Genomic DNA, 20,919 nt, shown 5'->3' on the forward strand with positions numbered 1-20,919 from the left:
TCACTTAGGTTCCCCGCTCAGGACTGCCTTTTGACTAGCACTGGAAAACAGTTGTTTCATATATTTTATCCAGGTTTCTATTTGTGTAAGGTCAGAGGGTCTACTTGTGAAGTCTGATTACTCTTGCCATACCCTCATATTCTTTAGTGTTAAGTCATATGGTAAAATACTCTTTGTTTATGGCCAACTGAATAGTAATATATTTCAAGATAGTTCTGTTCGCTGGAACTTTCTGTGATGATGGAAATGTTCTATTTCTATACTGTCCAATCAGTAGACAGCATACACGGCTGTTGAGCATTTTGAAACATGGCTAGGACAACTGAGGAACTGAATTTTTTATTATTTTAAATTACATAGCAGTTAGTGGTTAGACAATATAGTTTGTTTTCTCTCAATATTATAAAATTTCAACCTTACTGCTTTTGCATATAATAAAAGTGCCTGTGGTTGATCTTTAACGTGTTCTAGTTTAGAGAATTGCTATAGTGTTTTTTTTCAATTAAAAAAAAAAATACATGTTCCTTGGAGATCATTTGGAAAATACAGAAAGGTACAAAAAAGAAAATTTGTCTTGATGAAGTCCCACAAGTTCATTTTATCTTTTGTTTCTCTTGCCTTTGGAGATGTGTCATGAAAAAAGTTGCTGTGGCTGATGTCAAAGAGGTTGCTGCCTATGTTCTCCTCTAGGATTTTGATGGATTCCTGTCTCACATCTAGGTCTTTCATCCATTTGGAGTTTTTCTTTGTGTATGGTGTGAGAGAGTGGTCAAGTTTCATTCTTTTGCATGTAGCTGTCCAATTTTCCCAACACCATTTATTGAAGAGATGGTCTTTTTTCCATTGGATGTTTTTTCCTGCTTTGTCAAAGATTAGTTGCTCAAAGAGCCGAGTGTCCATTTCTGGGTTCTCTATTCTGTTCCATTGGTCTATGTGTCTGTTTTTATGCTAGTACCATGCTGGCTTTGTGGTCACAGCTTTGTAGTATAGCTTGAAATCCGGCAACGTGATGCCCCCAGCCAAGGAAACAGTCAAAAAAACTAAGAGGCAGCCCACGGAATAGGTGAATATATTTGCAAATGACACTACAGATAAAAGACTGGTATCCAAGATCTACAGAGAACTTCTCAAACTCCATACACAGGAAACAAATAATCAAATCAAAAAATGGGCAGAAGATATGAACAGACACTTTTCCAATGAAGACATACAAGTGGCTAACAGACACATGAAAAAATGTTCAAAATCATTAGCCATCAGGGAAATTCAAATCAAAACCACATTGAGGTACCACCGTAGCCAGTTAGAATGGCAAAAATTGACAAGGCAGGAAATAACAAATGTGGGAGAGGATATGGAGAAAGGGGATCCCTCTTACGTTGTTGGTGGGAATGCAAGTTGGTACAGCCACTTTGGAAAACTGTGGAGGTCCCTTAAAAAGTTAAAAATTGAGCTACCCTGTGATCCAGCAATTGCACTACTGGGTATTTACCCCAAAGATACAGACGTAGTGAAGAGAAGGGGCCCCAGTGTTCATAGCAGCATTGTCCACAATAGCTAAATCGTGGAAGGAACCGAGATGCCCTTCAACAGATGACTGGATTAAGAAGATGTGGTCAATATATACAATGGAATATTACTCAGCCATCAAAAAGAATGATTTCACAGCATTTGAAGCAACATGGACGGCACTGGAGGAGATAATGCTAAGCGAAATAAGTTAAGCAGAGAAAGACAATTATCATATGGTTTCACTCATTTATGGAACATAAGAAGTAGGAAGATCGGTAGGAGAAGAAAGGGAAGAAGGAAGGGGGGGTAAACAGAAGGGGGAATGAACCATGAGAGACTATGGACTCTGGGAAACAAACTGAGGGCTTTAGAGGGGAGGTGGGTGGGGGATTGGGATAGGCCGGTGATGGGTATTAAGGAGGGCACGTATTGCATGGTGCACCAGGTGTTATACGCAAGTGATGAGTCATGGAACTTTACATCAAAAACTTGGGATGTACTGTATGGTGACTAACATAATAAAAAATTATTATAAAAAAATAAAATTTGTCACACATAATCTCAAAAGAAAACCAAGATTAATATTTTGATATATTCCTTTCCAGTCTTCTATAGAGAAAAAAATTATCTTAGTGAAAATTATTTGGTTTTATTTTAAATATTTGTTTTGAAAGGGAATGTGCATAGGTGACAAGTTTAAAATGGTGAAATGTTTTGCCCTTCTAGAATTAGCTTTATGTTATTTGTCATCAAAGAATAGCATTGTCTAAATAGGCTTTCCTAGTTTTGTAGGCCGGGTATATGTAAGCAGTTTGTGGAATAGCATATTAGTAAGGAAACTTTTTTTTCCTTTTGTTAATTTGTTGCATACTAGTGTTTTAGTAGAAAAGAAACCTTTTGCTATGGTTGCTTTTTGACAGCAGCTGGAGAGAGGCCAAATATATTTAATATTTAGCTTATTTCCACATTAGGATAACTGGTTTGAAGACTGCCTTCAGTTTGGTCCTTTAAGTAACTATTGTGCCTGAAAATGTGCCAGGTGCTTAGAATCCAAAGGCCTGGCTCTCAAGGGGTTCATGGTTTAGTTGGCAAGAAGAATAGTTGGATTTTCTTCTATTTCTTTAGAGGGGGGAAGAACCCCATACTTTATTGTTTATTTTAATAGTGCATTTTATAAAGTTAGCAGAGATAATACCTATCATTTCTAACTTCTGAAATCTTTTGTTTAGGTGAGACCTGGAATCCATTAAAATTGCATTATCAATTAAGAAACGTGCGGGAACGGTTAGCTAAAAATCTGGTGGAGAAGGGCGTATTGACAACAGAGAAACAGAACTTCCTACTTTTTGACATGACGACACATCCCCTCACCAACAACAATATTAAGCAGCGCCTCATCAAGAAGGTACAGGAAGCTGTTCTTGACAAATGGGTGAATGACCCTCATCGCATGGACAAGCGCTTGCTGGCCCTCATTTACCTAGCGCACGCCTCTGATGTCCTGGAGAATGCTTTCGCTCCCCTTCTGGACGAGCAGTATGATTTAGCCACCAAGAGAGTGCGGCAGCTCCTTGACTTAGATCCGGAAGTGGAGTGTCTGAAGGCCAACACCAATGAGGTTCTGTGGGCAGTGGTGGCAGCGTTCACCAAGTGACGGCTCAAAATGAAGTTCCTTTCTCTCATGTAAACCAGTAGTTTTTCTTCTATTGACTTCTGGTTTTCTGCGATTTGTACTTTCCACACTATAATTGGCTTTTGTTTTATGAAATGGTGGATGGCTTTTTCTTTTTTGTATGTATGCAGGATTCTGCTGGTACGAGAGGCCTTCCTCTTTCTGTTTTAAAAAAAAGTTCTACTGCCATATTGGCAATCCATTCCTTGTTGCCATTCTCACTGTTAACCTGTTTTGGGTTGCTGGTATGCTTTGACTTTCAGAGTAACTCCAGTCTCCTCACATGCACATCTTTTGGATTACCTCAGGTTGAGTTTTTCCTACATGTGCATGTATATCTAGCATTCTGCCTACAATTCAGACAGAAGTCACAAAAAGGCCTTTAACTCACCAAAGGTAAATATCTGTATCTATTAGGACATTTTATACATAGACCTCAGTTGAGATGTATACTTAGCAAAATTATTTTTAAATTGAAACAACACAGTAAATAATATAAAATGCCCCTTGGATTTTGTTTCCCATGTAAATCTATTGTATTATTACACTTGTTGTAATTTTAACTATTAAATCATAAAGGTCCAGTTGTTTCACAAAGCCAGTTTGGGGATGGTCTGCATTCCAGTTATGCTGTATATAGTTCGAATTAAATATAAATTGCCCCTTCTGGCCACTCCTGCCTCCATCTTAGTATTTTGCAAGATTTAATTAGTTGTACACCTGGGGCCCCTCACCTGCTCAGTCAATATTATTTGATGACAAAACAGACCTCTCATCATTGAAGGAAAGAGAAAAGATGTGTCTGATTGGCCGAAGAGTTTTTGAGCTGTGCCATTCATGGTACTCTTTCTATGCATCTCCTTTTGGAATTATTTTTGGTCTTAACTGTTTTTTTTTTATCATATCTATAGGGAAGAGGCTTGTGACCAGTACTAATCTTGAGTACAGTTTTTTCTTTTTCTGTCCACAGGTAAATTAATGTCTGCTCTTAAATGTCATTTATCTACTCACACTTTCTTAGGGGGAAAAAAAAATCAAATGTCAATTTTAGCAGATGTTGCATGTAAATTGTTAGCAAGTAATGACTACAACTCAGATGATTAAGAATTTTGTAACAGAAAGCTCTGCTATGTTTTAATTTTTATATACAATTATGATGATTAGCACATTGTAAGAATATAAACCTTTGCTTTTTAAAGTTTATTTTTACTATTTCTTTATCACTGTTTATGGTATCAGCATTGGTTTCATAATGTAAATACTATATATTGAACAAATTAAATGTCAAATTTTTTATTACCATAGTTCATGTTAATAGTGGGGCTTTCAGGTGTTTAGAGATTTTTTTGGTTAACATTCAATGCAAAAGTACTAGATGGTGTATAACTTTAGAGTTGAATTTTAAGGGATTCCTTAATATGTATACTATCTTTTTATCTGAAGTAATAAATAAACTATGATCTTGAAAGTGCCTGAATCAGAGCAAGCATGTCATTTGTATTTTTGTATTCTGCTATAGTTTTCTTTCTTAATTAAGTTTTACTTAGCCTTAGTATAGTGTCGTAATACTTCAGAATAGTGCAGGGGCTAGCAAACTTTTTCTCGTAGGACTGGGTAGTAAATACTTAGGCTTTGCGGGCCATATGTGATATCACAACTACTCAACTCTGCTGAATGAGAGTTGCCATAGACAATACAAACAAATGGGTGAGGCTGTGTTCCAATAAAACTTTATTTACAAAAACAGACAGCTGGGCATTGATAATAGTTCGCTAGAATCTTTTTTTTTTTTTTTTGAAGTAATCTCTATATCCAACATGGGGCTTGAACTCAGGACCCTGAGATCAAGAGTCACATGCTCTTCCGACTGAACCAGCCAGGTGCCCCCTTGCCAGGCTCTGTTTTTTTAATACATGGAAAAAAACAGATTGTCTATCCTTTAAAATAACCTCCTTTACCTCCAAAAATGACACTACTGGTGGAAATTATGGAAACTGTTAATTTATTATTTCTTTACATAAAGTGAATACTCAACTGATAACTGATTCTATCCTGGAATTTCTTTTCAGGTGAAGATTTACTGTTTTTCCCTTGAAAACATTTTAGAAGTGAGCTAATGGATGTTTTTCTAAAGTATTCTTTACTTCATCACCAGCATCTCTATTCTCAAGCAAGGGGGAATGGGCCTTGCCTGAACTTCTGTCAGTGTTTGTTTCAGAGCTGAGTGCCCGACCAGCTCCTACCTGTGAGTGGCCCCAGCTTCAGTACGTGTTTCTATAGCCAGAGGAGAGGAAAAGTAGTATGATCTGAAGGTGGGGGCTGTTACCTAGAACTCTTTCTCCTATAAAATGCTAGTGCTTACAGTCCTCTTTAAAAGAGAAATGGTAGGACCTCATGGAAATAATTGTGCTGTGTGGTAGGAACAGATTTTCCACAGGTTTATGCCACTTTGATCCAAGAATCAGGCAGTGAATTTTAATATAAAAAACTTAAGTATTGTATAAAGAATCTGCTTCTTTTTGAATTCTTTGTATATTGATTGTTGAGTGTTCCTTAAAATAACCTGATCTTAACAATGTTCTAATCTGATCTAGAACAGTGCTTCAACAGAAAGGAGAAAGGGAGCTTAGTGAATGTACAATCTGTCTAGTAAAGTAGTCTATACTTTGACCTCCCCAAACCCCAATTACTGTTTTCATTTAATGAAGAATAAGCTTGGAGAGGGTAATTTGCCCAATCTCACATTACCTGGTAAGTGTGTGAACTTTAAACCCTGAGTGACTGAATAGTAGTTGTAGCATTCAATTACAATTTTTCCTTTCTTATTTTGGCACTAGGAGGGGACTTCTTTTCTCTAACAGAGACAAAAACAATAGCAGGCATGCAAAAAATTCTCATGGTGGTGCATAATTCAATGATAAAGGATATCCTTGCTTTCTTCTAATATCTTGGTATAACTTATATAAATTACCTTTTGGAGATTCTATATGTTCTTAGAAGAAAGAAACATGTCAGTGTAGTCCAAGAAAGCACTCGACCTGCTGAAGCAGGATTGCCCAGTGGTCCCGGACACAGTCCATTATTCAGTTCTTCCTGTTGTTTGTGAACAGATGAATATACCTCTGAAATTGGTCAACACCCAAAGGAAAGTGAAAGGGGTTGGTGTTTGGTTCAGTGCCAATCTAGGACCAATTAGTAATGACATTGAGCCTGATGATGACGAGAGTCCATGACTGCCAGACATGGCTATTCTTGCCCCAGGAACATGGAAACCAGTAGTCAAAAGTCTGTGTGAGGTATTTACTCTATGAAGCTTAATCCCTTTACGGCCTCCATCTTGTATTAACGTATTAAATATATTTACAGATAATGCTGTTCCATTTCACTTTCATCCAGATCAAGATGACTGACAACCTGAGGTAATTTGCAATTCGTTGCACCCCACTGACTCCCAGGACAACATCCCTGGGTCTTACAAATTTCGCACAAATTTCCTGTATTCTTTAACAATACCGGTAAGGTAGTGGTATTAATGTCATAACCTTGCAGGCAACCTTTAGAAGGGTCTGGATGGTAACACAGTTAAATTGATACGCATACCTTCTCAGCCCGATGTTAGGATTTACTCCTGGTAGACCAGTGGTGTACTGTGATTCCCCGGAGCGTCATATGCAATTTTCTTTTCCCACTTATGTGTGGAGAGCTTTCAGAATAAGCATAAATCATTCTTAGCATTTTTGGCTTCATTGTATAACTTTTCCCATTAGCGAACATTTGGATTTTTCTCATGTTTATAATTACAAACAGTATTGTATGTTTTTGTACATATGTCTTTCTTTATATTTGATTTCTATAGGAGGAATTAATAGAAGTGAATTTGCTCAAAGAGTATGCCTTGAAAATGTAAAAGATAAAACCAGTTTGATTTCTAAGATTCATGTTAACTACACTTCCACCAATAATGTGAATGCTGGTTTCTTTATGCCTTAGCCAGTACTGTAGAGGGTATCATCAATTCTGCTCTTTGCCAAGCTAATAGAGGAGAATGATCAAATTATTTTAACTAGTGAGGGGTTATCATCTACTGTCTTCATTGGTAATTTGTATTTTTTTTTTTTTTTCCGGTGAGTTACTTGTTCATGTTCTTCATTCTTTTTCTAATGGGCATTGACCTATTTTTTTGTATTGATTCATCAGGACTTTCCATATATTATGGATATTAACCCTGTGTCTGTGATGCAGTTGGTTTTTCCGAGTCTTTGGAGTTTATGGTAAGGTGTTTTTTTTTTTTTTTTTCTTTTTTACCAGTTTGGAAAACTGTGTGGCCCAGTGCTCAAGCATGGAATCTGTGCAGACCTTAATTGTCCGACTGAAGAGATCTGGCTGGTATTCAGATTGGGATATGTATATATCATACAAATTTGAGGGGTATGATTAAATATAACATCTAAAAATCACATAGATATATAATTTGTGAAAGTGTATGTAAACATTTAATTTTTATGATTAAAATACAAATGGGAAATTACATAAGCAAATGTATAAGCTGATAAATGATTTTTAATACTTTTTTTTTAGGTTTTTTGTTTTTTTAACTAAACTCTACAGCCAAATGGGGCTCAAACTCACAACCCTGAGATCAAGAGTTGCACGTTCTACTGACTGATCTGGCTGGGTGCCCCTAGGCTAATAAACTATTTGAAGGCAAATATGTTTGCAACCATCTCCCAGGTCGGAGATAGACCTTGTGAGCTATCCAGAATCTGTTCAAGTCTTCCTCCCAGTTACGATCCTTAAACCCTGAGAGTAATCACTGTTCTGACCCAGTACGCCTAATAATTTTGTTTCATTTTTCATTTCATGTCTTTTTAAGTCTCTCAATCTGTAGGTTCCCTCCCCTCCCTCATCTCTCGTTTTTATCCCTTGCAAAACATTTGTTGATGAAATTGGATCATTTGTCCTGTGGAGTTTTCTGAAGTTTGGATTTTGCTGATTGTATCTACATGTGTAGTCCAGTGTGTTTTTCTGACTTCTGTATTTCCCAGGTATTGGTAATTGGATCTAGAGGCTGTCAGATTCAGGTTTGTGTGGGCAACCCTATCTCGCAGGTGGTGGTGGTGTGTGCTTCCATTAGGAAGCTCATAGGTCTTTTGTGATGTTAATAACCTTTTAATTATTTTTTAAAAAGATTTTTCATTTATTCATTTGAGAGAGAATACACTAGCAAGGGGGAGAGGCAGAGGGAGAAACAGACTGCCCACGGAGCAGGGAGCCTGATGTGGGGCTCCATCCCAGGACTTGGAGATCATGACCTGAGCCGAAGGCAGACGCTTAATCATTTAAGCCACCCAGGCGCCCCTGATGTTAGTAACCTTACTGGTCAGTTCTTACATCCTATGATTTATTGGGATTGTACAGTGGTGATATTTTAATTCTTACCATTTATTTATTAGCTGGAGAATTTCTATAAAGAAGAACTTCACCTTAGATCATTACCATTACCTGTTAGTATAGTTCGTGGAGGAAGGGTAGGATAAATTCTGCATTTTATTTATCAATTTTCAAAACAGAGTAGGTTCCCTAATATTCTCCAAAGGTAACTGATTAATTATTATGAACTTAACGGAAATAAACATTCTTTTATCATCATTTTCCTTGATGAGAACCATGATTCTTGATATGGAAAAGTGGGAGGTACAGCTGGCTTTAAGGCAGAAGGCAGAAAAAAACCTTGTAGTTCTAGGTTTAAATGGGACGTACCAGTGTAAACTTACGAGGTACTTAATTTTCTTCCTTTTATATTATGGTAAAATACAAACTTTACCATTTGAACCATTTAAAGTGTACAGTTCAGTGCCCCATTTTTTGTAGTTGCGCTGTGTCTGTATGGTAAGAACATCACCATTGTGTAGTAGAGTCTCCCTTCTCACTCTTTCTTTAGTCTGGACTCTTCGAGGAAATACATACTCAGTGCTCACCATCATTCTTTGTGTCATTGTCCTGTCAGTTTGCTTGTCTTCCTCATTCATTAGTAAATTCTTCAGAAAGGACTTGTGATAAGAATAGTCCCTGAGTGTTTGTATGCTGATGACAGTTTATCTGCAGCCCTTCATTTGAAAGTCTGTTTAGATGAAATTCTAGGTCATATTTTGGTTTTTAGTAAGCTTTTTGGCATAAAGCATTACTATCAAAGTCAGATTGTAATATGATCTTCTTTCCCTCACGAATGCCTTCTTTTTGTCTGGAGTCTACAGAATCCCCCCCCCCCCACACACCATTTCCCCCCAGTAATGTTACCACCCTGTGTTTGGGTGTTGGTGGTTCAGGATCGGTATTCCCAAGTGCATGGTGTGTTCCTTCAGTAAGTAATGTCAAGTCTTTTAATTTCAGGAAAATTAAAGTTTTAGTGTTTGTTCTGTCCCTTTGTTTAGGTTTTCTTCTTTGGGTACTGTTTTTATAGCTCTTCACATTTGTCAGTTCCGTTTGGGTTCTTTGCTCTCTTTATTGTTGATCTGTAAATCTCTCGTGCTTTTCGTCTTCTTTCTCTTAAGATGTTATCATATTTACTCACTGGTAATTCTCGTTCTAATTTAGTTTCTTCTGAAATTGTTTTTTCTGAGTTTTAATAACTAATTTCTGAATATTTTTCTAATTTTTTTTTTTTAAGATATTATCTGAGACAGAGGTAGTGAGACAGAGCACGAGCGGGGTGAGGGGCAGAGGGAGAAGCAGACTGCACCGAGCAGGGAGCCCCAGGCGGGGCTCGATCTCTGGACTCCAGGATCATGACCTGAGCCGAAGGCAGATGCCTAACTGACTGAGCCACCCAGGTGCCCCCTTCTAATATCATTTTATCTTATATTTTATGTCACTTTGTTGATGTATTTTAATTCGTTTTAAAGTATTCAGGTACACTTTTCACTGGTTTCCTGAGCATGGCTTTCTGGTGTGCTTTGTTGTCTGTAGGGATTGTATTTGCTGCTAAGGTGCTTTTTTCTTATAATAATGTTGTATGGGATTTTACCTAGATTATCTTCTGTTGCCTATCTTTGTATGAAATTACTGTCGCTGTTCTTTTTACAAGGGATGTGGGTCAGGGCAGCTTTTCTGACTGTATTTAGTCTCTACTCCTTCCTGTTCTGTTTGCGTGGAGTCTAAAGAAATAGGGCAGCTTGCTTTCTGAGATCTGGTTCTGCTCCCCTGTTGGTTATGTTGATTATGGCGGGGTGTCCTTGGCAATTAGATGCCCTGTTGCTTCCTCTACTTCCCTTGCACAGATCCCAATACCAATTGATCAATCAGTTAAACCTGCTTAACTGACTGAGCCACCCAGGTGTCCCCAGCGGCCAGTTTTAATCTTATTTCAGATAGTCAGCTGTTTTGGGGGGATTTGGGAGGAGGCTGTGTGGAGTGGTACTTACTGTAGCCTTTATGGGATGGTGAGTTGTGGCAGCTAAACTTACTGAATTAGTTGAGCTCTTTTGTGGTAGGTGCCTATCTGGCAGGGACTTCCCTCAGATTAGACCATTCCTTGTGTGTTACTCCTCTGTCTGCCTAGGCTGACCCAGGTACCTGGAAAAATTAAAACTTAAATCTGTCCTCTTCAACCTCACCATCACTATCATTCTGAGAAGTGTTAATGGCTCCAATTGTGGGTGCTTTCTGCTTTTTCTAGGGCCCACTTTCTCCTGTAATCCCCTTTCTCCAAGTTAGGACTTTTGGTAGCATTTTTCAGAACTCTCATTTCATACCTCCTTTGCTTTCTCTCATTTAGAGAGAGTTGTATCCCATTTCATTTTCATTGTTCTCCGGGTTGGTCTGGGATCTTACTGTACCTGGTATATAGTCTCCAACATTCGTAGAATGGGCGATTTGTATATTGTATTAAAATGCAAGTTTCCCTTTTGTATTTGTTTATGTTTTAGAGAGAAGAGTTATGTGAACAAATAAGCTTGCTCTCTCCCAGAAGAAGTTCTACCCAGGTCAGAGTGAGCCAGTCATAATCTTACTTTTGGGGTATATATGGAAAAAGTCAGGCAGGCAACTGGTGTGTCCAGAGAAATTCTGTGATACAGAGGCCAAAATTACGACAAAATAGCATTCATAAGGTTTCTTAAAAAAAAAAAGGTATGAAGAGTTGGAGGATAAGGCCACCAACGGGTGGAGGGAGAAGTGGGTCTGCAGAAACAGACCCACATACAGTAGGGGAGTCTTATCAGTGGAGGGCACTGAGCGAACACCCACGAACCCCACTGTTCCTCTAGTCTCAGAGGCCTGGTCACATGCTGAGTCCCATTCTTAGATTTCTGTGAGATGCCATCTTGTCTGCTTCCTTGTGCTACTCTGTGTTGGTGTCTGCATCTTAAAAGAGCCTAAATAAACTAGATGCTTTTTATTTTACTCTGTGAAGGAGGATCCCAGGTCACCCAAGCATGTAGCGGTTTTGAGAAAAACGAGGAATTGTAGTTATTATAAAGAAGTGAGAGAAAAAACTGACAAGCAATTGCTGAGTAGCATAGGGAGTCCAGTTGTGGTTGGAAACCATGAATTTCTGGCAGCGTTATTCTGTGTGGTTGTAGGATTTTCTTGAGGAATATGGAGAGTGTAAGAACCAACGGGCTGGCTAGTGGGAAGGAAGGATCCGGATTAGCTGGGACGAGGGTGAGGAGTCTGGGCTGGGTGGGGCTTGTACTCTACCATGGGTCTAGTCTGAACAGAATAGAAATGAAAGGGTGGGGGTTCTGATGGGGAGAAAATGGACAGTTCTAGGGGACTAGAGGGCTTGCTGAAATGGAAGACTTTAGTAGTGGGAGGAGGTGGGGGTAGGATCCAGAAGGCGAGGAAGTTGCAAAGGCAAGGGGTGTTTAAGATTTGAGGAGGTGGAATGGCTTTAGATTGTGCCAGATCCTCAGTGTGGCCCTGTGAGAGCTGTTGATTTTCTCTTGCCTTTGGACCTGCTCACTCATTGATGTAGTAATTCAGATAATAATAAACATTCTTGAGATTTTAAAAGGTTACTTTATAGATGGCAGAATTAAAAAAAAAAGTAGTAAGCAGAGTGTTTATTTTTTTAAAATTACTTAAAAAAGGTTGTTTACAGAGATGTGGATTTACATAACTTGGCGACAACATTTTAAAAATGTACAGGCTATTTCATATTATTGCACTTACTCTTCAATAATATATAAGGCATTTTATTTTACATAAATAAAGGATAATGTAGAATATCATACAACACGTGTGGTGCCAGTTAAGTCAACCATAAAATTAAATGAGATGTGTTCTGGAGGACAGAAATGCAACCCAACCTATTTCAACCTTCACAGAATATCCTTGCAACTACAATTTACTTGTTATAACACATATTTACCCTCATAGCTTATTGTGGATGACTGATGAATTAGAAAACCAAAACAATGAACGTTTTAGTAGGATAATATAATACCATTAGTGCTCACTTCAGGAAGTGTGGGAATTAGACTAATTAGAAATACTAGTCATGCCTTGAACACTGAAGACAAGTAAGTAGCTTTCTATCTTAGGGTCAGAGATAATTTAGCCTTTTGCTTTCTCCCTTAAGTTCCAACTGTGGGCCAGGGAAACCCTTCTGGCAAGATCTACTAGAAATGATGACTTTAGCCTACTTGAAGTGAGTGAAAGGTCTACGCTTGCACTCTTCAGATAAGATGATTAGAGACTCGGAGACCGTTCCATTGCTCCGAATTGCTCTGGAAATTCCGGTCTGTTCACACAGGACTGTGAATTTCTTACTAGGAGGCATAGCTGGAAGAGTAGAGGCAAATATTCTCTCTAACATTTAGGCAGGAAAGCAGAAACCATAAAACTGACCCCAGAGACTTAAAAACAATCTAGCATGCACCTTGCACTGACTGCCTATAGTATCCTACCTGGAAGTGTAGTGAAAAGTAGAAGCTAAATTAATCAGGTCTTTCTAGCTAATTCTTGTACTACATTCTCTTTTGTATAACCTGTTAAAAAAAAAAAATCTGGGCTCACACCAGCCAGATACTTCATTCTCATCTGAGAGACCCCTGTGGGCCACCTCTACAGAGGCTTACTGTGAGGGGTGAGTCACTCGGAAGAACGACGTACAACAGTGACAGCTCAAGCACCTCCATGATTGGGGTGGGGGGCGGGTGTACAGTGACCTCAGTTCTTTTCTTGAAGCCATAGACCCAGGCTGTAGGTTGTTGAAAGAAGCGTCCAACATCAAACCTGGGTGTCCTCATGCACGCGGGTTTGGCGTCCTCACCCGTATTCCCAGGACTCAAGCAGCTGGTCTGCGTCCCCCTTGGGTCTGGGTTGTGTGACAGTTCTGCTTCTTTACCTTGAAAGAGTGACTCACCCGCATTCCCCATTGTCTTCGTTTTACATTTTGGTAAATGAAGCTGATGGAGGTTTGGAATTTAAGAAAAGAAGGTGCAGTAGGAAGGAGAAAAGCCAGTTTGGGGATCGGGAACAGCACACTGAATGGGAGCAGCTACTAGGAAGAAGTCATGCTTTGACAGGAGAGCAGCCGGGACGAGTTTCACGGGCAGTGTGAGTCGTAACAGTCTTCTGCAGGGAAACGGTTTTGGCCAAAGGATGAATTTGCAAAACAGGAAAACAACCAGCAAATACTTCAGTCACTGCAGACGCGTCATTATACCCCGGTCAGGAAGAGCGGGCCAGTGCTTACAGAGGGGAGATTTCTTAGGCTTCTTGGGCAAGGGGAAAACCAACCAGCCAAAGTCCCCTACAAGGATTATTTTTAAGTTCTGCCCTTTGGATTGTAAATGTAATGCCTATGTTTATAAATCCAAGGATGCTAAAAAGATTTCCAAAAATTTAGCTTAGTGTTTGGAGTGCATAAAATAAGAGAAATGGAAACCCAGTGACTGTAGTATTTCTGCCCACTCTTGTATTGACTGGTCTTGAATTCAAGTACTTACTCAAGACAAGTTCCGAACTAGATGCAAGGTGCTTTCTGAGCTGGAACTTTCTGCTCGTTCTAAGCAGCGAAGTTCATGGCTATTTAGTATGGTTTATCAGAACGGCATTTCCGTAAAACAGCCTTACGACTTACACTTTTAGATCACGATCAGCACTTCATGACGATCAGTAATCCACCGAGCTGAACTCTGCAGCCAGACATTGCACATTACACTCACTAAAAAATACCACTTTCTGTATTTTGCTTTTTCATTTTTTGGATAATTCCTGAGCTCAGCTTAACTGATTTTTTCTTAAGTCCCCCTTTCTTTTCACCATAACATACAGACCTACAGCTCCTTCCACTGAATGTGCCTAAAAGCATTCTCTTATTTACGTACAAAATTATATAAAACTGTAGTCCTTTATTTGTGACATTTGTGTTGCCCCTCAGACTTGGTTAGCTCCCTAACTGCCAGGATTAGGTACGGTGAGCGAGGAGGCAGGAAGGATGCGAAGATCTTATGTAAATGTCTCGAATGAAGAAGGGCACGCCACATCTTGTATCCCGATCAGTAAACACAACACGGAGGGGACAGGCCCCGGAACACAAGGATCCCTCCTGGCCTCGGTGTCCAGGTAGAAGGCCTCCGGAGGTCAGCGCCACGTAAAGGTAAAAACTTGGAGATTTTTGTAGTCCTTGCCTGTACCAGTGTTCCTGTGTTGTTTTAGGAACCCAGTGTTTGAAGAAGTGATTCTGATTTGCTAACGTAAGGGAACTGAGAAAAGCAGGTTCTTGTTAAAAAATGTTAAACGAGCACCACTAGTGAGTGTCACTACTGGTGCCGCAGGTTTCAGGAAGAATTCCTATGCTTCCTAATGACTAACTGCACGGGTCCCTCTGGGACAGACTTCATAATATTCCAGGCATCAAAGTGCATGAGCCCCACCAGGGGTTTCCCATTAATGGCAAGAATTTCATCTCCAGCTTCTATTGTTCCAGCTTGTTCAGCTGCACCACCTGTGAGAATAAATACAGAATAATGCCCGGGCCTTTCATAGTATTCAAAGTAAATTCCAGGTAAGCTAAAAGAAAGTGAGAAAACTCTCTGAACGATAGGCCCATATTCTTAGGATAGGGAAATAGTTCTGAAGACACAAAGAGTATATCTATCTATCTATCTCTCTTCATGAAAAATTTAACTACATAAAAACATTCATTCATTCCTCCTCTCCTCCTAAAATACATAAACAATGGACTAGGAGAAGATATTTTCAAGGTATTTAATCCACAATCCAAATGCCCAGTAAATGCAGGAAAACAGGTTCCACTTCTGTCCAATATACCGTGATCGCTAATCAGTGACTGTGGAGATTACTTACACAGCTTTACGTATTTCTACACCACAGCTTTCTGTGTAATGACCTGATGAGTATGTGTATGTTATATATATTATATACTATACTGTTAATATCAACTATTATAATAGTATATTACATAGATATACAGTAGGTTTTTATATGTACTGATATTATCAGTATAATTATACTTTTTAAAAAAAGATTATTTAGAGCAAGTGAGTGTGTGTGAGAGCTGGGGGGGAAGGGGCAGAGGGGGACAGAGAATCACGAACAGACTCCGTGTGAGCATCAAGTCCCCACATGGGGCTCAATCTCATGACTCTGAGATTAGAAACTGAGCCGAAATTGAGAGTCGAATGCTTAACCGACAGAGCCACCCAAGTGCCCCAGTATAATTATACTTTGAATGTAATTGTTTAGCTCACGAACCTGAAGAGATTTTTGAGAACTGTCCAAGATCATAAAATGATTATTCGAGTTCATAGAGACCTCTTAAGAGCACATGATTCAGTGATCTCTACTGCTCTAATGTTACTTTCCTGAAGTGTAGTATTTGCACTTTTAAATGAATACAGTCTTGGTCCGTGTTAATTACCCTTGACTGGCAATTCTTGATGGCATTAGCTTGGTATGTTTATATCAGTTACAGCTAATACCAGTTAAGGCCACGGAGTTTGGGATCTGGTATAGAGGTTTGGGACGCAGACCCTGGAGCCGGACTGCCTGGGTTTAAGCCTTGTTCTGCCACTTCTCTGTGACCTTAGGTGCTTGTGTAAGTCCCCCGTGGCGCACACTGTCCTTTGTGAAACAGGGATAATAGTACCTCTCTGATAGAATTGTTGGGGGGAGGGGTGCAACGTGAGTTCCTACGTGTAAAACACGACAGGGCTGACACACAGCACTCCCTGTATGTGAGAAAGAATGAAAACATTTTCCAAATGGAAAGCACAGTCATACACAGAAAACAGGCAGCTGACGGGCTTTTCTAGGGCGTTACCTTTGTATACTCTCTTAATGAACAGGGGCCCATCTCCAGCCATGGAGGATTTTCCTCCATCCAGACTCAGGCCCAGCCCAGCAGAGGTCTTCAGCACTTCGACACACAGCGCATCACGTGAAGGTACGCTTCTCCCTGCAGCAACGACATTTGTGAGGATGGAAATGACAAGGACACTCATCACCTGCTCCCCAGTCCCCCAGATATATGACCCCAGCATCCCTGTGTCCCATCTACCTTTGAAACCAGCGTTAGGACTGGTCTCCCAAATTTGGAGCTGACCTCGTGGCTTGTTCCTGCTGTACCCGCACCATTTGCTCTTCAAAGTTTTTTTTTTTTTAAAGATCGATTTATTTGAGAGAGAGGGTGCACATGTGTTCACGTGAGCAGAGAGAGAGAAGCAAACTGAAGCAGAGCCTGACGTGGGGCTCGATCCCAGAACCCTGGGATCATGACCTGAGCCGAAATCACGAGCTGGACACTGAACCGACTGAGCCACCCAGGCACCCCTAAGCGCTTTCCGTCAGCATGGAGGCGGCTTAGAGGCCGGACTGCTCTTGGCAAGCCCCATACACTGCAGTCGTGTGTCTCAGTGAAGTCACGCTTGGGGCATCAAATTCGATTTCCTGCCGACCCTGACTGCCGATGGCAGCAGCGTGTCACAGTCTGGCATTGATAACCTGCAACACCCCACTGCCAGACCTCACGTGAGACTGTGATCGTGGATTCTGAAGCTCCTGGGGACTCCCGGAGCTCCGCTCCTTCCCCTGCTGCCGCACATGCTCCTGTTGTGTCGTCTTCATACACCAGCTGCCCTCACTGCCATCTCCTCTCTCCACTGCAGGGTGGGGGTGTAGGGGGGACGCGTCCATGGCAGTGGGTCCTCCACTGCAACAAACGTGTGCCTGCTCTGTGTGCTGGTTCGGAGAGGCCTGGCTAGGATCCATCCTGGAGATCCGAGTAGAGATGGCGAGCTTGCCTTTTCTTTCTCTTATTCACACACTTTACTAGTGAAGGATGTTGAGGAGGTGAGTGGAAAGGCAGGCTAAGTTGTCTGGGAGGCAGGGGAAGGACCACAGATTAAACTGCCCACTTGGGCTTGAGGCCAAGGTAGCCAGCATCCCTGCCTTTGAACAGAAAGGTCAGTCCGTGTGGCTTAAAGGTCACTGCACGTTCCCCGTGGTCTGAAGGAAATGTGCTAACAGGAGCAGCATGGTTTTTCAATAGGTGCTTTCACTTGCTGTTAACCCGGAGAACGGGCGCATTACAGTGGCTCTCAGCTCTGGCTGCATTCTACTGCAATCACCTAGGAACCTTAGAAAGCTAGTGACTCAGGGCCCTGGGTCTCACCCTCACCCCTCAGGGTTTCTGATTCAACTGAGCTGGTGAATTTGCTGGGCAGTAGGATTTTTTTTTTTTTTTAATAGAAAGAACATGATCTTTATTATTATTATTATTATTATTATTATTATTATTATTTTGGCAGTAGGATTTTAAAAAGCTTCCTAGGCGCCTGTCCTGTGCAGCCTACGGCATCCGTCCCCAAGCGGGATGCTCTCAGGCCATGTGGAGGGACAGCCGCCTGGGTTCAGGTAGAGCCCTGGGCAGCGGGATTTTAAGGGACAGGAATATGAAAAAAAATAAAGCTAAGGCCCAAAAGTGCTTACAGTTTGGTAACTCTACAGAATCTGGCTCAAGGCCAGATGTTCTGAAGGTGTCCCAGGAATACTTAATGATTATGAATGACAGGATAGACTTCTATATCCTGAGTTCATGAGTCTTAAAAACTCTGGAAGCTGCTGGGATTAAGTGCCTAGTGGTTTCCTGTGATGTTAAGTTTCTAGGATCCAGTGAAAATAGACCAAGCAATTGAGACAGTGCTGGGCAATATGGGCTTCAGTTTTCTAGAAGAGCAAAAGTAAGACAACAGAGGAGAAGGGTGAGAATACTCCTGGCCCACGGAGGCATCTGGACAAGAGTTTTCCATTTGCTCAGTGGAAATGAGTGCTCTTTTCAGCAAAGCAATCACAGATAGCCAAGGTGAACAGAGAGGAATTCAGCTACCCTTGACTTTATTAGGGAGAGATGTTGAGAAGAAACCAAAGGCCTCCCCAGAAGGCACTGCCCTGACCGAGCTTCCATGGGCTCTCCTTGCTCTCAAGACTAAAGGCATTACTCCTGAGCTCCGACGGAGAGGGCACCACAGCGGTCTGAAGTCGTTCTGTGAAGGCTGCAATCTGCCTAGTGCTTCAGAAACCGAAGCGGTACTTAGTTCCCAGTAAATACCTCGTATGCCTTCCCAGTGAGCCTTGGGATGACAGTATGGAGGGAGCTTAGAAAATCCACTTCTGAACCACTTTTTATAAGCTCTTCTTCGTTGATTAAGGCTACAGTCTGTTTTCAAACATTTGTGCCCCCTCATTTCCTTATGTTCTTCTAAAACAGGAAAGAATACAAACCCTGGTGTTTTCCAAGGACAAAAGGCAGTGGAATTTCTACATACTCTCCATGATTCCCCTTATCACAAGAGTTTTGTGTTTTACCTACTGGCCACTTAAGTCCTAAGCAGATATAAATGTGAAAGAGCTTCCTTCATAAATGTAGAGAAGCTGTCAAGCAGTCGTTTAAAATCTTTGATGGTATGGCTTTAACTACGAGGGGTGGTAGTTTCTTACTTACTAGGAACACTGCCTTTTCAAGAAGTGTACACAAACAGACTTCACTACATTTGATTCCTTACTCTTTTTTTTTTTTAGAGGGAGATGGTTTGGAGTGGGGGGTGGACAGAGGGGCAGAGAGAATCTTAAGCAAGCTCCAAGCCCACTGTGGAGCCTGAGGTGGGGCTTGGTCTCGCAACCCTGAGATCATGACCTGAGTCGAAATCAAGAGTCGGACGCTTAACCGACCGAGCCACCCACATGCCCCTACATTTGATTTCTCTGACCCCGATAACAGTAGTTAGGTTCCTTTTTGTTCAACCAGAATCTACTCTGCCAACTGCTCACACCCTACTGGTTGTTGAACTAACTTACCTATACCGGGCTCCAGGGGGATGGGCTTTCTGGAGAGCGAGCCCTTCCCATTGGCTTCCTGCCTGCTGGAGGATCTGGGCTGATCATTCCCTTTTTTGATGACCACGAGGACATCTCTGTGCAGCTGTGCTTGGTGCAAAATCTTGAGGACATCTCCATGGGCTAAGCCAGTCATCGAGGCGCCATTGACGGACAGAAGGAAATCCCCTCGGTTCACAATCCCTTCCTGAGAAGCAGCCCCCTGAGAACACACCCTGTGTACCTGGGGTGTGGAGAAGACAAAAGCCAAAGTCTTTGGAACCTCCAGTAAAAGCAAAAGGGCAGATGCAAATCTGTAGTAGAGGAACTTTCTAAGGGCAAGTTTTCAAAATCCGACAAACATGGTTTATCGAAAGCCTACACAGTGTGAGGCTGGAATTAAATGTCGGTGCCCCCATCTGACTACTTTTCTCCAGCTTCCCGCTAGCATCTCATCTGTGCTTGGTGCTCTGTGGGGCAGTAAGGTCGCAAAAACGAACAGGACGTGGTCTGGTCTCACGGGGGTGGCCTCCCTGATGATCTCAGACGCCTCTGAGTGATCTAAAACTGGAGGCTGTTCCTGAGAAGGAAGAAGTTTCAGAAGCACATGCAGATTTGGTCAGTTAATTCTAGTGTTTTCTAGTGCTTAAATAAAATGTTCAGGTGAATATGAGGAAATTGCAGAAAACTGTGCTTATACGTATTGGCATCGAATGGGTCACTCAGTCTGCACATCAGTCAGCTCTGTGGTAAAAATGTGGATCTTTGCCAATGGCTAGATTATGTCCTACTTCCCCCACTTTTCCATTTTTGCTCTGTTAGGAGGAAACAAACACCAGCATTCTGTGAACTCACGGACAGGAATTTTGTCCTGATCACCGCTGAGGCTGCGTCAAGAGTGACTGCCCTGCGAGCATCTCGACGTGGTCACTTACCACAACTGATTTGGGCTCCACATCTGTCCCTCCTGCCACAGTGAATCCCAGACCTGAGCCTTCTTTTTTATTCAAGACTATGAAGCAAACATCTTCTTTATTCTAGTAAAAAGAAACAGAAAAAAGTACAGTTGGCCTTCGAATAACGCGGGGGGTGGTGCAGCGACCTCTGCACTGTCACATCTGCATAGAACGTCGTCCCTAAAACTTCACCACTAACAGCTTGCCATTGCCTGGGAGCCTTACCTAGAACAGAAACAGCCGGGTACTACCTGTTATCTCTGTTGTATTATAGACTCTGTTCTTAAAGCTAGAGAAGAAGCATGTGATTAAGAAAATCATAAGGAAGAGGATGCATTTGTAATACTGTGAAAATCTCGTGCGTAAGTCGACTGTGCTGTTCAGGAGTCAACCGTATGTTCCTCGTGCCAAGGGGTAGGGAGCTGCGCTGTGAGTCCT

The 20,919-nt window shown here is 41.2% G+C and overlaps 2 protein-coding genes across 2 annotated transcripts in view; one reads left to right on the top strand and one right to left on the bottom strand.

Moving 5' to 3' along the window:
• Positions 1–4,655, top strand: part of GOLPH3 (golgi phosphoprotein 3) — a 63,767-nt gene extending 59,112 nt beyond the window's left edge. The window contains exon 4 of the mRNA XM_040630518.1: positions 2,742–4,655. Coding sequence (XP_040486452.1) covers positions 2,742–3,166 — 425 coding nt within the window. The 3' untranslated portion in view covers positions 3,167–4,655. The remainder of the gene's footprint in view (positions 1–2,741) is intronic.
• A 7,576-nt stretch (positions 4,656–12,231) lies between these two features.
• Positions 12,232–20,919, bottom strand: part of PDZD2 (PDZ domain containing 2) — a 216,701-nt gene continuing 208,013 nt past the window's right edge. The window contains exons 21-24 of the mRNA XM_040630519.1: positions 20,461–20,562; positions 19,508–19,769; positions 16,476–16,610; positions 12,232–15,137 (exon numbers count right to left, since the gene is read on the bottom strand). Of these exons, the coding sequence (XP_040486453.1) occupies positions 14,971–15,137; positions 16,476–16,610; positions 19,508–19,769; positions 20,461–20,562 (666 nt within the window). The 3' untranslated portion in view covers positions 12,232–14,970. The remainder of the gene's footprint in view (positions 15,138–16,475; positions 16,611–19,507; positions 19,770–20,460; positions 20,563–20,919) is intronic.

This window comes from Ursus maritimus, unplaced genomic scaffold (assembly GCF_017311325.1).
Source record: "Ursus maritimus isolate PB19 unplaced genomic scaffold, ASM1731132v1 scaffold_15, whole genome shotgun sequence".
Taxonomy (NCBI): domain Eukaryota; kingdom Metazoa; phylum Chordata; class Mammalia; order Carnivora; family Ursidae; genus Ursus; species Ursus maritimus.